Genomic DNA, 21,278 nt, shown 5'->3' with positions numbered 1-21,278 from the left:
CTACCAGGACCTGTACGCGTTCCACGCCCCCGCCAACCCACAGTCACTGCAACCGCTGCCGGGCTACGCCCACCTGGCGGCACCGCTGACGCTGCTGAGCGTGCTGGGCGGGTCCCAGCCAGCGCCGGGACTGCTGTCGGCAGCGCCCGCGGCCGCCGCGGCGGGGGCGAGCCAGTCCCAATTCGACATTGGCCAGTACCCCGATATGACCACCTTGGTCAACCTGAACCACAACATCGTGGTGCCGTTGGTCGAGCTGACGTTTGTCGACCACAAGGTGTGCCTGGTGTGTGGCAAGCGGATCACGCGAGATATGAGCCGCCACATGCGTACCCACCAGGCGGAGCTGAGATTCTCGTGCAAGTTCCCCAAGAACCAGTGCCGCCACAAGCTGGGCAAGTTCAACCGGCCGTACGACTTTAAAAAGCATTTGCTCAACCGCCACTTCAAGTTCGACAACTTGCAGATCAAAAGGTTACACAACTTGAGCGACAAGTTGAACCACTGGGGCACCTGCCCTTGTGGCGAGCGCTTCACGGGCAAGGAGTGGTTGTCGAAGCATATTTTGACCGAGGACGTGACGAAGAAGTGCCGCTTCATTGAGTGAGGTGGAATGCATTAATGACGATTGGTTTTTGTAAACATTAGCGTACTTTTAATCGAAAATAGATTGTGAAAAGTTTGATATATTCACTACTCTGACTCTACTCTGATTCACTGGTGTACCCTGATTCTACTCTGATCCACTGGCTTACGGTAATCTTAGTGTAACAGGCTCACTCTAATCTAATTAACAGGCCTACCCTGGCTTAGTCTAATCCTAATCTAACTCGCCAACTTTAATTCGCTGGCGTGTGAAATTTAACCAGATGAAATCGGGGTTTCTCGCGATTTATTCGCCGCAAAATTACGATACTCGTAGTTGGCCGTAGTCTGTACTTGTATCCTTCGCTCGCGTGGAACCCGGCAGCGGGATGCTTTAGCGACGCTAAACGCTACATGTCCCGGGGACCCTTCTCCGGGGTCGCCTCCTCACCATGACGAAAAAAAAAAAAATGGACAAAATTTTAGCCGGCTACCACGGGCGTTTAGCCAACCTCGTCACTACCTAATTCTGGCTTTTTAGTCGGTGGTCCCCGCCACGTTGCTACTAAGGCGGGGGAGGCGGACCCACCAGTGGCAGCTGGGTATGTGCTGCCATCTACTGCACCTGAGCCCCTGGCGACGGAAGGTCGGGTGCGCATGAAATGGGGAGCAAATACGAGGAATGCCTATGAGCACACGAATAATACTAAAAGCGAGGACGACGCTCACAGTGTCTAAGTAAAATTGGGGTATCATTTAGCGAGGCGAAGTAATTTATGTTTATGGGTGGTCGGGGGGAAGGGGGGGGGGAGGATGGTTTTTTTGTTGTAGGTGTCGTGTGTGGCCTCAAATCTTGGACAGCGGTCGTGGCTGTACCAGAAAGAGGGCGCTAATTATATGCTTGTATATCATTCGGCTCGAGCCAACGTCGTATGCGTGACCGGAACCACAAAATCCACTGTGGCCACCAATCACCCCACCCGATCGCTCCTTGCTATCAAACATCGTATTAGCTAATATAGACGACAATATCTTATACCATTAGCAATTGAGACACTCTGAAATTAATGACGTGACGGTGCATAAGGCATTAAGGGCAAAGCAAGGCGGTCTTTCTTGGTTCGAGAATTTTCGCTGCTGGTGGCGGGCTTCCCCCCTCTTCGTACTAGAGGGAGAACTTATGTCTCTATGAGTGGTAAATGTCACGTGCGCAGTCTTACCTGCAGGATGCGAACCTCGTCAAATTATCCTCCATTCCAACCCACACACCACTCTCGCCGAGCCCTAGAGAGAACCCACGCTTTCGCCCACGAAATGGACGCCTCCGAATTCGACTTCGCCTGGCTTGACGACCACGGCGCGGACGACGCCATGCTCGACCCGCAGGCCCTCTTCGCCGACCTGTTCTCGCTGGGCCCGGGCGCCCCCGGCGCGCCCTCGGGCGCCGTCCCGGCGCCGCTGCCCCACTCAGCGCTGGTGGTGCTGGCGTCCGACTCCCACTACGGCGCTCCCCTGGACTACGACGCCACCCACCACGCCGCCGCGGCGTCGCCCTACCACACGCCCGTGCTGGGGCACGTCCCCAGGATGCTGCTGCTGCTGTATCTGGTGTCGCCGGCGATACCACCGGCGGCGCCGCCAGCGCCCTCAGCGCCCCACCAGGCGCAGTGGGGAGCGCCCCCTGACGACATACTAGCATCTTCCCACCAGGCTGACGGGCCCCCGCCGCCGCAACAGCACCATCTCGGAGCGCCGATGCCCTCGGCGCCCCTCCACCAGCACCCTATGGGCCACCAGCACCCGCGACACCCCCAACATTCGTTCCAGTCACAGGCGCCGCCAGCGCAATTGCCGCCGTCGGCGAACACCGACCTCGCGGCGCCGCCGCCACCAGCGCAACAACCGCCGTCAGCGCACCAACAACAGGCGCGCCCGGCGCCGGCGCCGGCACCGGCGCCTAAGAGGCGCCCCAACTTCCATATCGACCTCCCCGTCCACCCCCACTCCCACGCCCAGCTCCCAGGCCCGCTGGGGCTGCTTTCGGCGTTCCCCACGTTTCACAATTTGCTGCCACACTATACATTTGATGGCGACGACTTTGGTCACGTGACCCCTGGGATGAACCCGCCATCACAAGTACAAAGCGGTTACTTCGAAGGGGTGACCCCGGGGGTTCCCGGAATGCGCTACGACGATAGCCAGGGGCTGCTTTTCAGTCCTCAGGTGGAGCTGGAAGTGAATAACTTTAACCAGGACTTTGGCCGCTATTTATACGAGTCGCACCCTGACCACCACCCCACTGCTGCCGGGCCGGTCCCGACAGCGGTTCCGACGGCGCTGGCGCCGGCGCCCGCGGCGGCGGCGTTAGGAAGGGGCGCCGGGTCCCACCAGAACTTGGTGGCGCTCGCCATGACCCACGGCAGCGACGCCGCCGCCGCCGTGTTAGGCGCTACCACTCCTGGCGCCACCACTCCCGGCGCTACCTCCGGCGCCACCAAATTCCCGCCGCGGCCGCTGATGCTTCTGCGCACGCACTCGCTGCCCAACTTCACCATTGACCGCCAAGTTGTCGGCGCTAAGAAGAAGCGCACTCCTAAGGGCGCCGTGTGCTCGATCTGCGAGAAGTACATTCTGCGCGACCTCACGCGCCACATGCGCATCCACAACGACGTGGGGCGGTTTCAGTGCGTGTATCCAAAACTGATGTGCAACCACAAGACCCAGTACTTTAACCGGCCCTACGACTATAAAAAGCACTTGTTACACATGCATTTCAAGTTTGACGACCCTAAGGGCAAAGCGGCGCACACGTTGACGGATAAGTTGCCGCTGGCGGGCCAGTGTCTGGCGTGTGGCGCCAAATATATTGCCAAGGACTGGCTTGAGTTTCATGTGTTGTCGCAGGACCCGGAGCTGAGGTGTCCGTACATCGAGGGTCTGAGAATGCCCCATAGTGGAATATAGCGAGGGATAACTAACTAGCAATCACTAGTTAGTGGGAGTGGGTGATAGTTGGTGAAAGATAGCAAGAGCTCATTAGCAATTGCTAGCGAAGGCTAGCGAAGGTTAGCCAAATTTTACTAGCGCTTGTCAGTGAGCGTGCGAATGCTAACTAGAACGCTAGTGAGAGCGAGCAAAAGTATTGTGCGAGGGTGAGTTATAGACGGGGAAACAAAAGTGGGGGACGATTAATTTGTGCATGTCCCCGACAAACAATGATACCAGACAGTAAGCAGAATTAGTCAATAAACTATTCCGGTCCTCTAAATTCTACTCAAATTACGTGCGTGGCTCGTTACATTCTATCTACATTAGTTACCGTTAAAAACCGTTTCATTAACAACGCGACATCCCCATGGGTCTGATCCCCAAGTGCATGCTGAGCTTCTCAAACACAAACCGGCCGAACCCTTGGCCGACGGCGACGGCAAAGAAGTACGTCAACGTGTACGTCATCACCGAAAGCATCATCGCGTAGTTCAACATTTCGGGGATAAAGATCAACCCCAAGATTACCGCGTTGCGGAAGATCCGTGTCGGCCACAGCGGGCGCTGGTAGCCGCGGTGCGGGCGCGCCATCGGTTCGATCACTTCGTCGTCCTTGTGCTCCTTTTCATAGTCCTTTTCCAGTGACAGCAGCCCTTTATCGGGCGAGTCTTCCCCGTTGTCTTTTTCCAATTGAGGGTTATCTCTAAACCTGGGGTGGTGCGGGGCGTTAATCTCGGGGTCGGCTCTGAGGGGTCCCATGGCGCATCGTGGTTCCGGCGCCCACACTTTCACCTCGAGATAGATTCGGAGGAATTCGAGCCCTTTGGAAAGCATACACACGGCAAACAACAACAACCAGATGCCAAACTGCTGTGCCTTGTTGGTGGCGGAAAGCGTCTTGAAGAGCACGGGGTAGTTCTTGTAGTCGGTGGTGAACCACATGTGCATCAGCATGGGCATGGCCATCCCGCCCATCGATTCGCCCCCGTGGCGCTTCTCAAACTGGGACATGGTGTGGTGAGGCGGTGGCACTCTCGAGAAAGGGCACGGCTCGAGGTTTATCAATCACCGGGTCGTGAGCAGATTACTCGCCCAATCGAGTAAACCAATTGTCGCACGCCAAGAGCCGATCGCAGACAAAAAAACAAAAACCAATAGCCGCACTCGAACCGCGCACTAAACGGATTTTTTTTTTCACGGCGTGAGCAAATTGTTAGGTCGATCGAGGTGGAGAATTGACTCGTAATTTGAGAATAGCGTGATACCGCGATTACTGTCTGCGCTGTTCGCGTAGATGGTGTGTCGTAGAGGAGTGAACCACTTCTGTCACCATTGCTTCAAACCAAATTTGGGACTAGCACCATATCACTGATGGGAGAATAACTTATTCTGACCACTGATGCCTAGTAATGATAATTATGGTCCATTGTTTCTATCAGAAATCATTAACATATCAGGACATGGAATTTACTCTATATCCATACCCCATTTTTCTTAACTCGGATTGCGTGGGTGTCTCCATTCGTTTCACAGCACAATGCTCTGTTGCTTTTGCCTAGTTTCACCAATTGAGAGCCCCACGTCGCCCCCCGCCTTAGCCGTCGTCGGATCTCTCATTAAAGCCGGGTAGCACCGTGGCGAATGGTGTCGCGCCGCCTTAGACCCATCCACTTCGGTAGGCGTTGTCGAACCTTTGGGCCCCTGCATTTGCCTGTTCGCGTCCGAACTCTCTCCACGAAAAAAGAGAAGAGAGAATTTATTGTAGTCACAAATTTACCAATACCAAAACGGCAATCGAAAATGAAATAACGAAAGATGCAGTAGTTCTTTAGATTGCAAATTGCCCTAAATTGGACTTAAACTAGGCTTAAAACCGTGGTGTCGTGTTTGTACCAGTGGTCGCGGGCCCGGTAACCAGGTGGGGGAACGGCTCTGTGGTTTTCGGCTCGATAGATCGCGCTTAGCCCTCGCCAAAACGACACCCCGGCGTGGGCAGCTAGCGAGTGGGTGTGGCGGGGGTTGCCAAATAACCGTGCATGGCAGCACGCGTATTGCCAACACCCACACTGCGGCCCACACCTCTGAAAAGCTAATATCTTCGCTGCCGGGGCGTGCGTCCGACACCGCCGACACTGGGCCTTGCCTCGATTAGGGGAACACCCACAAAACGACGGGGTAGGTCGAGCCTGGGGGGCTTGGAGGCGGCCGCGTCAGCCTCTCGCCATTGTTTGTTTCTAATTTCAGCCACCACCACTAACAGCATCAATGTCTCCATACGCTCTCAAAAAAACTTATTCTCAAGTCTGGAAAATCACTACCGAATGGAGTCATCACCGCGCAACGCACCCTGTCCGTACCACCAAGCACTCGACGCTGGGCAACATTAGACGTGCCCTGCAACCGGGGCCCTCGTCTCAGGGCCAACCTGCGCTGGTGCCGCCGACTCCCGAGATTCAAGGGATGCACTAACACCCACGCTGAGAGCACGAGGCGCCTAGGGCCCAGTGGTGATAACTCCGGTCGCCCTTGGTAACCCATTGTTCGCACTACTGCTATTGCTGGCTGGCAATCCCATAATTCAAGCAATACCATTATTACTCCCACCACCCCAAAAAACTTCTATCTACCAAACGATTAGTTACAACCCCACGTTACCGTTCCATCTCGGGATTAGATTTCGATTTGCGCGCCAGGGCCCGCCCCGCCACGCCAGTAAACCTTATTGGTACGCCACCCACGACAATTATCCTCGCCGATTCGACAAGCACGCAACCGTGATCTGGGCACACACCACCATCTCGGCAGCTCCTCCCAGACCTTCACTCACCGCGCGTTGCCCCCGCAGGGGAGACATACCCTGCCCCCGACGTAACCAGCACGCCTCGGAGCCTGCCGAAACCGTGCGCTGCACCTTCGCTTATGCCTGTCGTTAAAAAAAATCGTTTACCTTGTAAAGCGTTTCCGCCAGGGTAAATTTAACCTTGAACCAAATCCCCACGGCGAGAACCGCCTTTAACGAAGACAATCTCTTTTTAGGTCGCTGTGGCGCGGCAATACACTAAATCGCCGGCGGTGCCCGTTTTTAGGGACTTTTTTTTTTCTTTTCACGTTGCATTCTCAATTCATGAAAAAAAGACCTGGGATATCCTTGGCGATGATCGTCATTGTAGTGCTACAGTAATGGAGTCAGGTCGTTTCAGCCACTATCTTTCAAATAGTGGTTCAGGCGGGCCACATGAAACGAGATACGAGGCCATCTCGTGCTTTAAATTGAGATTGCCATTCAGGGCAGCGACGACTCCAACCAACCCAAAGAGTTTAGACTTTCCCCGATGACGTGCCCGGGCTTGTAACTAGACCCTGGGTATTCTGTCCCCAAGCAGCCGGCCTCGTCAATGCCGATACCGCTCAGGCTAGAAGCTTAATTGGCCCCCTCCAGTTTTGTGGGCTCACTGGCTATAAATATCGCGTTGCAACCTTGTACCACCACCGTGGGGCCGAAATTGCTCTAATCTATGAAAAATTCAAAAGCTTTTTCGTTTTCGTCGGGAATGTTATTGTCTGATCACCAACATTGTCTACATCAGTCCCCATTGCTGCCTCCGGCGTGTTTGAAGCTTATCGCCAAACTGCAGTGAAGGCTACATTTCTTGGCGGTAACTCAGGGGAAAGTGAATACGAGCGGCTTCCTTGGTTGATTTGATTGCCAGCGGATGCATCGGCACCACCGTGAAAGAGAAGCCATTCATTGTTATCGATATCTATTCCATTGAGGAGTAAAATCTGGCTAATTGTAACCGGAATCTCGCCCGATCACCTGACATCTCATCACGGAATCTTATCGGCTCCCTAACACTTCAGACCTTATTTTGATGGAAAGGTCACAACGCCGCTTTGAGGATATTGTGGAAGCAAGTACCCGGTATGAATGCATTTGTCGACGTCTAGCGTATTACCCAGAGAACTGAGGCTCCCTACTCACCGTATCTGCCGTATATGCATCATTTATCCCTGTAACCACTATACAATAGTCGTCTACAAATCGGCTACACCCTCTGTCATCGTGTCGTTACGTGGTGCTTGGTAACTATAGCCCTAGTTAAAGTGGCCATTTTAATTTAGATAGAGCTGGCATCGGCCACAATTGAAAATGCCGCCGTTTAAAAGCGTAATTCCACGGTGGGATACGCTTGATAACAATCGACATTATTCTTTGTGGATACAACAGGTGGAGACGACGAGGAGATAAAGGCTAAGCGACCGTCTAGCCCCATTGTCTCCCTTTGGCTCGAATTTGAAATGCAAAGATGCAATGCGCAAAGTAGAAGAGTAACCGTCAATCAATTTGCCATTGATGTAATCAAATGAATCAGTGGGTAGAGGAATTTCTACATCTTTAGGGGCTAAACCCGTTTCACTTTTCTTTTTCTCCAGATATTTCGTGGCAGGGCTGCTCCAAGCTTGGAGCATTTTAATTCCCTCATACCCACGCAAAATTCGTATTAATTCTGCTCTGTTACACTCAATATTTTTGCGCTAGCGAATATGTCCTCCATTCGGTAAAGCAACATTGTTTGGAGATTCGCTGGTAAAGGCCATACGGGCGTGGGTCCCCGCTTCTCAGCAGGAGGCATCAATGCCCAACTGGGTGGGGACCACTTTGTGGTATTCATCATCGTACTTGAAGAATATCCTCTGTGCACGTGGATCGAAGTAATCGTTATCAGTCCTCTCCTCCGCCTTAGTCTTTGTGGTGCCCGTCTCAGTGACGTACCAGACTTTTATTCTAGAGTGACGCTTATTGAGGACGATGACCGTTGACCAGACAATTAAGCCGATACAATCATGGTTGATACGAGTGATCAGAGTCGGTTGATCCGAAATTTTCGTATTGCAACCGTCCTCAAAACTTGGAATATTACCGGGCAGAGGACAATGCTTTTGTGGTGCTACAGACGACCAAAAGGTGACACAAACGGCGATGCCAATGTTACATTATTTTGAGTGAGGTTCGAGCTCGTGGTTCCACAATAAACACAGCGCCAGCGGGCCGTCACGTGTCCACGCACAGTACGCCTGCACCGTCCCCCGGCCCGGTTCGTACCAGAACTGTTCGTGGCGGACTTCATGCACTTCTGTAGGGGCGTTACTCATTACTGAATGCCACCAATCAGGATTCCACCACGGGTCGTGGCGCAGAGGCACTCCCGGGAACCGATTGGAAGGAAGACACTCTTTAGGAAGCGCCAGCGCGTCGATGTACTTGACAGAGCCTACTGATGACCACGTCCAGTCGACAAACTTGCCGTCGTGACGGTGAGTGCCCACAAGCAGAAGACGGCGTAAAGTGTGGTCGTGGACTAGCTGGAGCTCGTCGACACAGCACAGGTTTAAGTTGACCACTTGCACCGTAGCCGGCAAGCGAACTGCCAATTTGCATGCGAGTTCCACGCCGATGATTTCCACCAACTGGAGATCATCAGAGTGGGCGAATAGAGTGGATAGATCATTCACAAGCCGACCTCGAACAAGATTATTAAAGTGAGCGGGGATGTGAGTGTCAATGGCACCCACGCGAAGGCGTTTGAGACCACGAGGGAGTTGTGGGATGGTGATTTCCCCCAGGTTGCCGATGATCTCGAGATGTTTGAGATCGAGGGGTAAATTGGTATAATGCAGAAGGGCCTTCAGAGTGATGCGAAGGTGGGCGATAAGCGGTGGGAGCGAGGGGGTTGGCGTCGGCTGGTCGTAGGGAGCGAGGCTGGTGAGATAGGTCACGGTGTCCCAGTCGATGTCCACCGAGACGAGTGAGCACGGGAGCTCCACCCGATCGATATCGGATATCTTAGCCGTGAGGACGTGGGGGGCATCTACCGCCACCCGGGTGAGAGTAGCGTTGGCGGTGATGTCCACGTCACGCAATGCTAAACAGTGCTGTAAGCTGGCCATCCGTAAGAGAGCGTCATTGCCACGAACTTCAAGGGACTCGAGACCTTCGGACCAGCCGGCAATTGAAGTCAATTGAGTTTTGACCACTTCAACTCGTTTAAGGTGCGGGATGTAAGAGAAGTCAACCGACCCTTGGTGGTAGTCTCCCACAAGTTGAAGGCGTTCAAGACCAGTAAATGGGTCGATTGAGAGGGCGTGGTTCAATGTCAATTGGGTGACCCCGTGGGGGATATTCACGTAGCCTCCTTGGAAAATATCCACCCGTCTAAGCTGGGGTCCCAATACCGCCAAATCAAGCACCAGACGGGTGTCAACGTCAAGCTCGAGCTCAGTAAGACAGGGAGGGAACTCGACCACTTCGATGACCCGTTCGGGAACATCACGCACGATTAATCTGGTGGTGGAAGGGGGAATGTAAGATAATTGTTTGAGCCCCACTAATTCCAATGATTTCAAATTAGGCGCTTTAGCAAGCACTGCGTCTAAGGAGTCGGCAGCAGGCTCAATACACACAATAGACTCGAGCTCGGTCAACTGGTCAGGATCCCATCTTACTTCCAGCTTGAACATACGCACCTTTTTCAAGTGGGGCAACTTACCCGTCCACACCGCCGCCTTAGCGCGGTCCAACTCGAGACATTCAAGCTGGGTAGGAAGCACTAAAGTACAGGTAGCATCGTAATATTCAGCGCTTGGAGAATGGACGCGGAGACGCTTAAGTTTGGTTAACGATGCCAAGTTGAAGAAGGCGTGCGAATACCCCACCAACTCAAGGCTAAGTAACGAGTGCTGGAGGTGTTGTAAGTGGTCCAACGGAGCATCGTAGAACCGTGCGTTTTTAATTAAACCTGGGGTGGACCACAGAGTGAATTCGTGGATGAAATCGCAGCTGATCCCCAGGATCCGCGACTGGTACTGTTGAAGCAATAACGAGATTTCCTCGGCCTCCGAGGTCACCATGTGACCAAATATACACTCACGGCCACGACAACACTGGCGGAGATTGACGTCAACGTGGACCTGCGAGAAATGCTCAAAGAACCGACTAAGTTCATCAAAACTTAGCTCACGCTTCAGAGCCACCGGCGAACAACATACGACAAGCGGCAGCAGCACCACCACGGCGTAGACATGGCTCCACGCGTGGAAATGACCACACGCCATCGCCAAATGGAGCCGCTGGCGCGGGGTAAGCTGGCAACACACGAGCTCGATAAGCTCAGGCGGAAGCGAGTTCATGGAATCAAATCGTCAAAGTGAGGTCTGGCAAAGTAAGTGATGACCAAGGGGTGACCATGAGCCAAGCAAGCGGGGCGGGCTAAGGCGATATATGTGTGTTGTCGGTCGCTGTGGCGGGGAGCATGTATGGTATGCACAGAAAAGCAACGGGACAAAGGCCTCAACTCCGGAGAAACACGAGCCACGAGCCCGAGAGAAACTTGGGGCTTTTGAGGGTTAAGGACACCAAACTCCAGTCCGGGGTAAGTATGCGACGTGCAGTGACACAGACACATTAGTCTAGTTTCTTTGTGTTGTTTAGTGATTTATATCGACTGGTGCTCATGGTGACTCGGGACCGCGGATTCGCGGGCGACTCCGAACCCCGACGCCGATGGCCGGCTCCGAGCCATACGAGGCGGGGAGGGCTAAAATACACAAAAACGGGGATATTCTAGGACCATAAGCAACAAGGTAGAGTTATATGAAACACGTAACAGATAACGTGTAAATGCCTGCGTTTACGTACAAGTATGTCGTGTGATAATGCACCCCATACCATGTTAACGACGACGCCGCACCGTCGACGCACCAAGGCACCGCCGTTCACAAAACTATACTCGAGTAATTGATATTACAATTATTGTTGATGGGCTGCTGGGGAGAGTATCCGTTTCAGCACGACCAGGCGCTCGACTACTGGGGCCTGCTTCGTGACATTAAGTCGACGCTGCCGTCTCCCGTGCAACGGGTGGTCAGTGTTATTGTTGAGGCCCAAACATTGGAATATATCGACGATGACGTTACTCAGGAGATCCTAGTTGGTGTGGTGCTTGTATTAGGGTTTACTGATCGCCAATGGCTTAAAAATTACCCTCATTTGAATGACTATTTACGCCAACAAATCAAAGACTTTTTGACAAAAAACCAAGCTGATTGGGACACTTTGTTAAAGCAAACGCCTGATGTTTATTCTCAGTCACTTACGGCGATGGATAAAGTCACTTCGCCCGAAATCTCTGAGTCCTACGAGTTATGGGAGGGAGACAAGACGTGGCTTGCCAGTTGCGACGAGCTTAAACAAGCCCTTCGCCAATTTACCAAATAGTAGTATTATATGGATAATGCAAACGGTATTAGCTAGAGAGAAAATTCTCTATTGATTATCTGGGACCAGGGGTCGATCAGGCGCCGGCGACGAGTCATCGGCAATCGGTTTGGGTTTTACCACCTGGGAATCAGGGTCAGAAGCAGGCGTTTCCGGTGTCTGGGGTTTCTGAGGCTTAGCGGGAGCTTCCACCACTTTCGTCTTCCCGTGTGGTTTCACGATAACGATCATAAAGAGCACCGCCACCACAAGCAGAAGCAAGAAGATAAGCTTACACTTGGTGGTGCGCTTCTGGTACGAGCGCGCTTTGACAAGCTCGCGGTCCAGCTGCTGGAGATCCGCCACCGTGTTGTGTAAGTTATAGTCGATGCGGTCCAATAATGTCCCCTGGTCCACCACCATCAGTTCCATCTCTTTGAAGATGGTCAGAATCTCCAAGATCCCCATGGCAAGCTTAGAAATCTCGCGATCTCGCTGCTGCAACATCAGCAGGTCCTGCTGTCGTGTCTGAAGCACCTGCTTGCTATACTCCTCGATGGAGTCGCCCGGGCCGGCGGGCTTCAGTTCGGTCTCCTCGAGCAACAACATATCGGTTTCGTCGTCGTCATTGTTTAAGAACTTGATGTAGTTGTTCTGTAAATTTCTGAACATCATCGACCGCTCCAGGATCTGGCGAGCGTAGTTCTTTTTGTAATTGGCCAAGATTTCGAGGTCCTGAGGGGTATAGTTGAGGTTGAGCTTGCCGTGGTTCTTTTCCAAGTACTCAAACTTCTTCACCAACACGTAGCACTTTTCAAAATCCTTGAGGATCCGGTAATTGAGCTCCTCGATCAGCTCTTCAAGCTTAGGCTTCTCCAGCTGGTTGACGATAATAAGCTTCTTATAGAGGCCGTTGAGTTCAGCCACCTGGCTCTTAATGAAACCCAAATTGTTACTCAATTCGTCGGCAATCTCAAACATCAGCGGCACTAGCGGCTTCATTTCAATCAGCTGGCCCCCGTCCACCGAGTGGCGCCCGCTGCCTTCACGGAATCGGCGCTGGCCAATAAGGTTCTCCTCTTCATTGAGATCAACTGGCCGAGCTCCACTTCGCCGGGGGACCGTCCGCCGGTACGACAAGTACAAGTTTGTCCGATCTCGAAACATTTGGCTTACTTGTCACGGTGTGTGTGGTTTGCTCGCGGAGTGCAGATAGTGCGCGGTGCTCTGGAAGGTAGCGTGGCGTGTGTGTGTGCGGCTCATTGCAGCACTGATGTAACCTCGGTGCGGCACTGAGGTTACATCAATGTAACAACGATAAAGCTTAGACGGCATTGGCTTAGCCGTAGCACTTGAGGGGATGCTTCGTCGTGCTTCCAACATTGCCTCAACAATAAAGCGGCGCCGTAGCTTATTGTGTGGGGGGGGGAAGCCATTTCGGCGATTAGCCTTAAAATCGCTACGGCAGCATGAGCTATAAGTTCTCTGTGTCCCATTGACAGGGGGGTCTGAGACAATAGCGGGGACTTGCGTGCCGCAGACGGGGAAATTTTACGAACGGGTAGACGCTGCCCCCTGGCCGTACGGGCGCCGGCGTGCTTGCTTTTCTGCCTGAAATTCCGGAATAGAAGGAGCCAGCACTCACGACAGGCGCGTACATCACAACAATACCAAGGAAATACCGGTCCGGGGTCGGCGAGTCTCGGCACGCATGAGTAGTGTCCCGATCATCTATTTCATCAGCGCTAAAACTCTAGAGGGCAGATATTATCACTGTAGCCACGGCATGTAGCAGCAACCTAATCGGCGTGCATTGTTTACTTTGTTCTTGACGAGCGATGCCTGGCAACCCCAGCGGCTCGTGGGTTTAAGGGTGGTATTTGTCCCCTGATATCCGACAAATGTCGGACGTTTTTCCCTGGTAGCTACAGGACCACCGCAAAACTCGCCTGTCTGTGTTATGCCTGCTGTACTATCTGGAGATTCCCTGGTGAAATGTGCTGAGCATATTTCCGTAAAAATGCCGGGAATNAACCGCTCAATATATAGTGCGCGATGGGGGTCTGCTGGAAAAAAAAAAAAAAAAAAAAAACGCTTGAAGTGCTTCGGACAATTTTCCAGCTCCAGCAGTGACGACGAGATAATAGCCGTAACTGCGTCGGGAGTGGCATTTTGCTTGGCACCCATTGTCCTAATAATATCAGTTTTTACCCCCTATTCGCTCTGTTTCTCGCTACCTTACCCCTAGCAATGTCTGAGGGGCAAGAGGTGGCAACTGCCGCCGGTGCATCCAAAAGTGTCTTGCCTCAGATGGCGACCATCCCTTCGTACCTCTCTCCACACACTTGATAATATCGATGTTCCCTTATTTGTGGGGACGCGAATTTTGGGGGTCAACCCGAATTATAATTATAGAAACCGGGGCACGACTTTTTTTTTTTTTTTTACATGGTGCTTTTGTGACATATAGGCAACGGGGTCGGTGTCGAACCGGTCCGAGTGTTAGGCAGCCCTGTTGCATGCCACAAAGACGTGATACGGAAGCTTACACTCAGTTGAGGCTTTACCTATTTATCCGCATTAGACCCGGGCCGGCGGATGCAGGCTTTACCATCGCGTGGACGATGTACCTAAAGCGTCACTGTACTTTGTAGTAAAGATGACTAATACGAGGTAGTTGGTAGGTGCTTTCGAGCTAGCAGATAATTTTAAAAACCCGTGCATATCTATTTCCTTATAATGCTAATGATGTGTGATTTCAAACAGAATGGACCCATAATGTTTTTTATTTTGGAAGCTACCTGATCCCCCGGCGCTTCGGGGCGATTTCTGGGGCTGGAGGTGACTGCGACGACGGTGTCATCGTGAACACCACGTTCCCTTGAGAGCCCACGGGACTAGCAAGCTGGCGCCGTCCCCGCAGAGCCAGGGCGATGGGGATCCCCAGCAGCAGTGCTGATCTCAGCATCAGCGAAAGCAGCCCCGCCAACAGCGTCAAACTGCGCTGGGACCGCGTCCGGGCCCCGAGACTGCCGCCGGGAGAAGCGCCGCCAATGACGCTGTCGGAGGACGTCACGGCAATCCGTGGACGTGCCAGCGACGGCGGAATATACGCGGGAGAAAGGTCCGTCAGCAGCGCCAGTCTCATCGCTTCTGAGTACAGGGGCACCCTCAGCAACTCGTCACCGGAGAGATTGGTAAACGAGTTGCCCCGACTCAAATGTAACGGGGTCAGCAGCACTGAGCGCACCGGGGTCGCCAGCGCCAGCGCCGGGTGGGAGCGGCGCCCACTGGCCCCGAAGTAGTCGTCGTCGCCACTGTTGTGCTCGTAGCTGACGTCTAGCAGGCGCAACCGGTCGTGGAGAAGCTGGGTGTCGATGGTGTGCATCGAGAACATCAGGTTGACGTGGTCCAGCAGATTCAGCCCCGGGAGCGGGGTGGCGGCCCCAGATCCAGTAGGCAGGTCTATGGGCGACACGTCGTTCCAGAGGCGGTCGTAGATGTGGTTCTCGTACTGAGGGGGGGCGACGATACCGCTAGTGGTGGTCGATTCTGTGGGAGTTTGTTGGCCTTGGAAAAGGGTCTCTTCAGGCTCATCCTCGCCATCTCTATAGTGCTGTAACCGGTTCAGCGGCAGCCACATATCGAGCTGCCCTTGGATGGTGACAAAAGGCGAAATGAAAAGCATCACCGGCATCCCCGCGCGGAGCTCAGACGTGTGGCCGTCGGCGTTGATTAAGGCGATCACCACCTTAATCTTGTGGCGCACTTTCAACATGTTTTCGATGTTACAGTCCTGAGTACACTTAGCAAGCAGTGGCGGGATCTGTAAGAACGAGGTGACGTCCCAGTGGTCGTCGTATTCCTGTACTGGCGGCGCCCTGATGGTTTTAGAGCACACTTTGCGCTCCCCGTTATAAGGGGGTGGACTATGGTTAACATAGGTAAACTCTTCCACAAGCTCCATCTTAATATCACCAAGCCGTAGCCCTTTCACTAAGGGTACTAAATTGAACAGTACGGGGAACCCCAGCCCGATGGCGGCAGCTTTAGCCGGTACGTTCAACGAGTACTCCACTTTCCCTGGCCAAGTATTGTCGACAGCCACTGAGTCACTAAGCTCGAGGGCATCAGTGGTTAAAGTACGAACCACTCGAAACCGTTTTTTAGCCGTCAAATGATGGCTGGACAACTTAGCGCTCTTATCTAACGAGGCAACAATGCGGTACACCACTGACCCCCCGGGAAGCCCCTCGACCGTCTCAGGAATCGAACCCGGCAACACTGCTTTAAAAGGTACCTCATAGGCACCGACATTCAACACGTTCTGCTTCCCCATCCCCAGCAATGTCGTCAGCGACAGCTGGCGCAGCAACAGCGTGAACAGGCCAAACGAGCTAAGTTGCGACAGCGACTTGTTTCGTAGTATCGCCGGAGCGGGCAGTTTCTGTTCCAGCTGGCGAATAAGCTCTTCTGTGAGTTCTAGGTCGTCCCAGGTATAGTCATATAACACCCGGTCGTAGCGGATCTGTCGTTGGCGGGAGCCGTGGCCCAGCGCCACCAGCTCCACCTGGTCGATAATCATGGTCGCGGTGAGGCGAAGCGAGAGCCGACGGAAATGGGTCGGCTCCGCCACCACCACCACCACTTTGCCCTGACATAGAGCCGGGTTCGCCTGGTCGGGCGCCCCCTTGATGACGAGGACGTCGCGGTCCAAGTTTGTAAAGCGGACGGCGAAATGGGAGATCTTAGCCATGGCCCCCGACGTGGTGATGAAATTGATGGTTGAGCGTCAGTGGCGATGAGGGCGGGTGCCGAGTTGCTTTTTATCTCGGCCCGATTTAGAGATAGTCGCAGACATTTGATTGTGAGTGTTATGGCGCCGGGGCTCGCAACTGAGGGGGCCCACCCTTACATATTTTATATGAGCTTAACGGGAAAGAGGGGAGCCTGAGAGGGGCAAGGCGCTACCCAACGGTCAATGAAGTAATACCATAAATAGAGAGATGAGTTAAAACAGGAAGGCTTCCTCTGGCGATTGGCTACGAGGGCTGGCTTGAGACATTTGTCGTCCGGGTGGGGGCCGCCTGACGGGCCTTCGTCGTCCATTTTTTAGGCTCGATGAGGGCTCGGTGATTAATGCCCTTAGACCGCTCGTTATCGCTGTGCGACTATCAAATCAGAAAAGTCCGAGGTGACGTGTTTTTTTTTTCTCCGATGTAAGGCGGGACCCATAGTTGACGGGCTTTCTGACGCGTTTTGACGTGTAATGCAACGTGGTAATATCGCCACCTCAACCCGCTTTAAATCGCTATCTATTAAAAGGGCTATGCAAGTACGCACACCCTCAATTAAGACACTTTTTCCGTCATTAGGGGAAAAGAATTAGGGCTAGAACGTAGGTCTTCTTCCGTCTGTAAAGTATAATCCTTTCCGTCTGCAAAATAAATCTTTCTGAGCGATGAGACATACATACGCTGGAGTCACAAACCAGATCGTGTGTTCGGAAAAACTCATCTGTCTTCATGTACAAATATTTGTCGATGCATAACGGAGTTGTTCCGAGATATTATCTATGAGGCACAGTGCCAATAAAACGCACCCTGGGCCAATTGATAAATTTGCCGTGGTATTCAATAAATAAGGAAATTGAGTCCGATTCTTTGGAATGTATCTATATACAGTTGAACACCGACACCCCGGCCCCGGCGACCATCACCGTGCCCAGTCCACCGCTGCAGCAACAGCCGGTGTCGGCCACAGTGGTGTAGCGGGCACTGGCACAGCGCAAGTGGCCGGTGCCATCGAGCTGCCAGCGCCGCACGATCTGGTCCACCAGCGTCACCACCACCTCGTGGCCCTGAAGACCAGCGATCCCCGTAATCGTCAGCGAGGCGGCGTCGGCAATGAACAGCGCCGACTCTAATTGTAGTTGTGTTTGCTGGAGCTGGAGACGGGAGACGGCAAGAGCATTATCGTCACCGCCAGTGACGAGCCAGTACCCACTACCGTGGGGGATTAAGTGCCACGCTTTGATCCCGTTCTGGTGGATCTGTTGTTTGACGACCATCGCTCCGAGGTCCTTGGGTAAGTGGTTAATGTCCCATACAGCGACATGCCCGTCAGTAGCACCAATCATCAAGTGGAGCTTGTGGGCGTCGCCTAAACGGATAAACTCTACTTGTAATATGCAACAGGTAGTGTACACTCCCAGACACACCAAGTCGAATTTGGTGGTGGCGACGTCAAACCGCCACACTTTGATCGCCGAGTCTGAGTATACGGTGGCCACCAAGAGCTGGCCATCACCGTATTCGACTGTGGCAAAGTCCATGATTCTCAAGTCAGGGATATCAGCACTAGGAGGTAATCTGGCTACTTCTTTCACCGTTATCACTGGACCTTGACGAGAAAGCTGCCACACGATAAACTCCTCATTAGCGGCCAGTGACGCCACAAGATCTTTGCCAATGAACTTACACCGCTGGAGACCCAGCACGTGATTATTCATCGTCCAATGTTCAGTCAATTGGTGGGTTTGAGAGTCATAAGTGGAAAACTTGACCGTAGCGTCTTCCAGCGCCGTCACCACCACGTCGTTTTGCCAGCAGATATCGCGGATCTCACGTCCGTGAGTACCTTGGTGGACCAAGCCCGGTTGGTTCTCCTGAGTGAATTGGCGTTGGTACACCGTCAGCTTATTGGTGTAGACAAACTGCCATTGTTTGCGGCCAGACTCCTTACGTACCCTCCATTTGCGGTGGACACCGCCACAGGTATGGGCCATAAGCTCACAGTGGGTGGTCTCGTCCCAGATGTAAAAGTACAGCAGCTTAAACCCGTAGAGAATGAGGTGGTTGAGTTCATGGTCCCAGTAGCCTCCCTCGATGAAACCACGAGCAAGCTTGTTTTGATGAATAATCGATAACTGGCCGTCAGCACTTACTGAACCCACCATATAGGTGCCGTCTCTGACGGTGATAAGCGCTAATTCAGGGGTAATGGCCAGGATCGAGGTGATGGTGTCACCCGCACTTACCCGACGGTATACCTCCTTCGGAGCCGTTTCATTCAACGAGTATACTGCCAATGACACTTGGCGACCACCGACGACCAAGTGGTTATTGATATAAGCCACTGCCAGCACCGTAAACGGCAGCGACGGCTTTTGAAGCTTATACACTTTATAGTTGGTAGCCAGCGTGAATTGCACCACCACAAGGTCCAGGTGCGGGTTCGGCAGCACTAACACCACCAAGTGGGTGTTCCCATCAGAATAGGCCACCATGTTCACCACTTTATCCCCAGGAATCAATAAGTTGTCGATAGTCTTCACCACTTCCATTTCGACGGTGTCAATCACCGCAAGCTCTCCAGAGCGACTGCACACCACTGCCACCAGCAACGGCTCCAACAGCTCGACGAGGGCAAAGTTATTAAGTTTCGACACCCAGTCGTCGCTGTCAACAATGGGTATAAGCTGTAAGTGCTTGACAGCAAGCATGTGCCCTTTTACCGTTACTGCTACCATCCCCTGAGCCGCCAACGCGTACTCTTTAATCAGATCATCTTCAGCTAACGCTTCCATCGAGATCTCAGTGGTATTAAACTCGGTAGCCATCACTTCATTAATATGGTGAAATCTCACTTTACCGTCAGCACCACCAGTAGCAATTGTTGCTGAGTGATCAACAGCATCTACTGCCCAAATGTGTTTCCCCAGATGGACGTGTTCCATCACATGCACAGCCTGAAGCTCGTCATTGCCTTCACTATATTGCCAGAGACGAACCAGACAGTCTTCACCCGCTGATACTATGAAATCTTGACAGAACCGAAGCCCCCAGATTCTCAGACCGTGGCCCCACCCCAGTGCTTTCAAAGTCCCCAGTTTATAGTCGTAGAGCTTAACCAGACGGTCATCGGAGCACAGTACTATTTGGGTACCGTCTCCACTAATCTGAACCCCAAATATCGAACCTTCATGGTCTTGGAGACGGTGGATAATGGCACCACTTCCCAAATCCCATACGATCACCCCGTCCATCACCGTACCGGCTGCAACCACTGGTTTGTTTTCAACAAAGGCAATCAGCCCGGAATAAAGGATCAGTTTCTCAAGACAATGGCGAACTGATTCCACTTTATAAGTGTTGGTGTTGATGGTCATCACCGTGTTGTGTGAGTTGAGTAATGCTACTTGGTTTTCGCCAACAAACTCACCACAAATGATCCATTCATTAGCCAACTTTTCAGCCACGGTAAGCTTCGGTTGCATCAACTGAGTTAACGTGGACACCACGTAGGATCGAGCACCGACAATAATCACGTTATCGGAGGGCGACACGCCGATATGGTGGATCTTATTGCGGTGGAAAACCTGGTGGCTGGCGACTTCCACCCCCAGCAGCCCCTGGAACACCTTGAGGATAGGTCCGTAGCCACATAAGAGGTAGTCGCCAGTGAACTTGACCGCCGTCACCGGACCGTAGTGGGCGTAGGGTAGTATCGCCGCCTCGGCCACCAGCGAGATGGGGTTGGCCATTAAGGGTCGCGCGATGAGGCTCCGGTGCGTATTCTAGACATGATTGATCGATGAAACTAAGGTGAATAACTGTAATTTGATACATCAAGACAAACCATTTTAGTTTTTATTTATGTTCGTTATACTCGAACATTTTCTAGCCTCTTTAAATCTCCCTTTTCATGACTACATTTGCTGTGCCTAATCAACCTAATCTCTCAGACACTGAAAAGTCCAAGGACCATGGTTTAAACTAGTTGATCTAATGACTATATCAATTTGGTTTGATGAAGAGGGATGCACCCAAACTGCCGTGGTCACTGTAAAGGCTCAAAGTAACGACATAGCCAACAATAGACTCTCATTGTTATCACATGGTGCCATCACCGGCAAAAGTTTTGGTCCACAATATTGCAAGACCGACACCACCACGTAATTATATAGGTAGTAGAATACTAGTCATGTTTATCCGAGAGCAGACTGCAAGCAGGGGCGTTGACACGATAAACTACCGTCCAAAACCACGTATTGCCTCCAATACCTCAGATCTTCCACCTTTCTCGTTAGGAATTGATGCTTCGTCAACCTTATCCACGGTTTTGCATCGTCAAGCTTTTCAATGAATCTTACCACGTCATAGAGTACAAGCTGAGGCGGAGCCAGTCTGAGAACACTCCCCGCGTTTGTTGATATCACTCCAAGTCACCCTTGCATCCCATGCGTGTTTGAAAATCTCCAAAGCGACAAGCGATGACTCTTTACGCGGCTAACTATGCAATGCCGTAGGGTTCTGCTCATAGCCATCCCTGAAGTCCTTGCCTTTGAACCTGAAGAAGTAATGCGACTTGGTGTCGATGGAGAAATTGGAGTGTCTTTGAATAAGTGCTCTCCGCGTAGTGTCGTCAATCTCAATGCTCCTTAGGGGCA

General features: G+C 52.6%; 8 protein-coding genes across 8 annotated transcripts in view; 3 read left to right on the top strand and 5 right to left on the bottom strand. All coding sequences in view use genetic code 12, as the record gives it.

Moving 5' to 3' along the window:
• The window catches only part of DIURU_000148 (uncharacterized protein), a gene marked incomplete at both ends in the record, with an annotated part of 1,002 nt that extends 395 nt beyond the window's left edge, over positions 1-607 (top strand). The window contains one exon of the mRNA XM_034154027.1: positions 1-607. This exon is cut by the window's left edge and continues 395 nt beyond it. Within this exon, the coding sequence (XP_034015093.1) occupies positions 1-607 (607 nt within the window).
• A 1,292-nt stretch (positions 608-1,899) lies between these two features.
• On the top strand, positions 1,900-3,549 carry DIURU_000147 (uncharacterized protein; the record flags this gene model as incomplete). The annotated part of the gene is made up of 1 exon (XM_034154016.1): positions 1,900-3,549. The coding sequence occupies one exon, from the start codon at positions 1,900-1,902 to the stop codon at positions 3,547-3,549; it is 1,650 nt and encodes a 549-aa protein (XP_034015092.1).
• A 372-nt stretch (positions 3,550-3,921) lies between these two features.
• On the bottom strand, positions 3,922-4,584 carry CTR1 (high-affinity Cu transporter; the record flags this gene model as incomplete). Its single annotated transcript, XM_034154005.1, has 1 exon — positions 3,922-4,584. One exon carries the CDS (start codon positions 4,582-4,584, stop codon positions 3,922-3,924), a length of 663 nt encoding a protein of 220 aa, XP_034015091.1.
• A 3,984-nt stretch (positions 4,585-8,568) lies between these two features.
• Positions 8,569-10,761, bottom strand: DIURU_000145 (uncharacterized protein; the record flags this gene model as incomplete). The annotated part of the gene is made up of 1 exon (XM_034153994.1): positions 8,569-10,761. The coding sequence occupies one exon, from the start codon at positions 10,759-10,761 to the stop codon at positions 8,569-8,571; it is 2,193 nt and encodes a 730-aa protein (XP_034015090.1).
• Positions 10,762-11,389: 628 nt separating this feature from the next.
• On the top strand, positions 11,390-11,848 carry DIURU_000144 (uncharacterized protein; the record flags this gene model as incomplete). The annotated part of the gene is made up of 1 exon (XM_034153983.1): positions 11,390-11,848. One exon carries the CDS (start codon positions 11,390-11,392, stop codon positions 11,846-11,848), a length of 459 nt encoding a protein of 152 aa, XP_034015089.1.
• A 48-nt stretch (positions 11,849-11,896) lies between these two features.
• On the bottom strand, positions 11,897-12,994 carry TLG2 (Tlg2p; the record flags this gene model as incomplete). Its single annotated transcript, XM_034153972.1, has 1 exon — positions 11,897-12,994. One exon carries the CDS (start codon positions 12,992-12,994, stop codon positions 11,897-11,899), a length of 1,098 nt encoding a protein of 365 aa, XP_034015088.1.
• Positions 12,995-14,624: 1,630 nt separating this feature from the next.
• ROD1 (Rod1p) lies at positions 14,625-16,583 on the bottom strand (the record flags this gene model as incomplete). The annotated part of the gene is made up of 1 exon (XM_034153961.1): positions 14,625-16,583. The coding sequence occupies one exon, from the start codon at positions 16,581-16,583 to the stop codon at positions 14,625-14,627; it is 1,959 nt and encodes a 652-aa protein (XP_034015087.1).
• Positions 16,584-17,501: 918 nt separating this feature from the next.
• DIURU_000141 (uncharacterized protein) lies at positions 17,502-20,372 on the bottom strand (the record flags this gene model as incomplete). Its single annotated transcript, XM_034153950.1, has 1 exon — positions 17,502-20,372. One exon carries the CDS (start codon positions 20,370-20,372, stop codon positions 17,502-17,504), a length of 2,871 nt encoding a protein of 956 aa, XP_034015086.1.
• Between the last annotated feature and the right edge of the window lie 906 nt (positions 20,373-21,278).

The sequence above is a fragment of the Diutina rugosa genome (genome assembly GCF_008704595.1).
Source record: "Diutina rugosa strain CBS 613 chromosome Unknown scaffold15_size221551, whole genome shotgun sequence".
Classification (NCBI taxonomy): Eukaryota; Fungi; Ascomycota; class Pichiomycetes; order Serinales; family Debaryomycetaceae; genus Diutina; species Diutina rugosa.
This window is presented reverse-complemented; position numbering and strand designations above follow the sequence as displayed.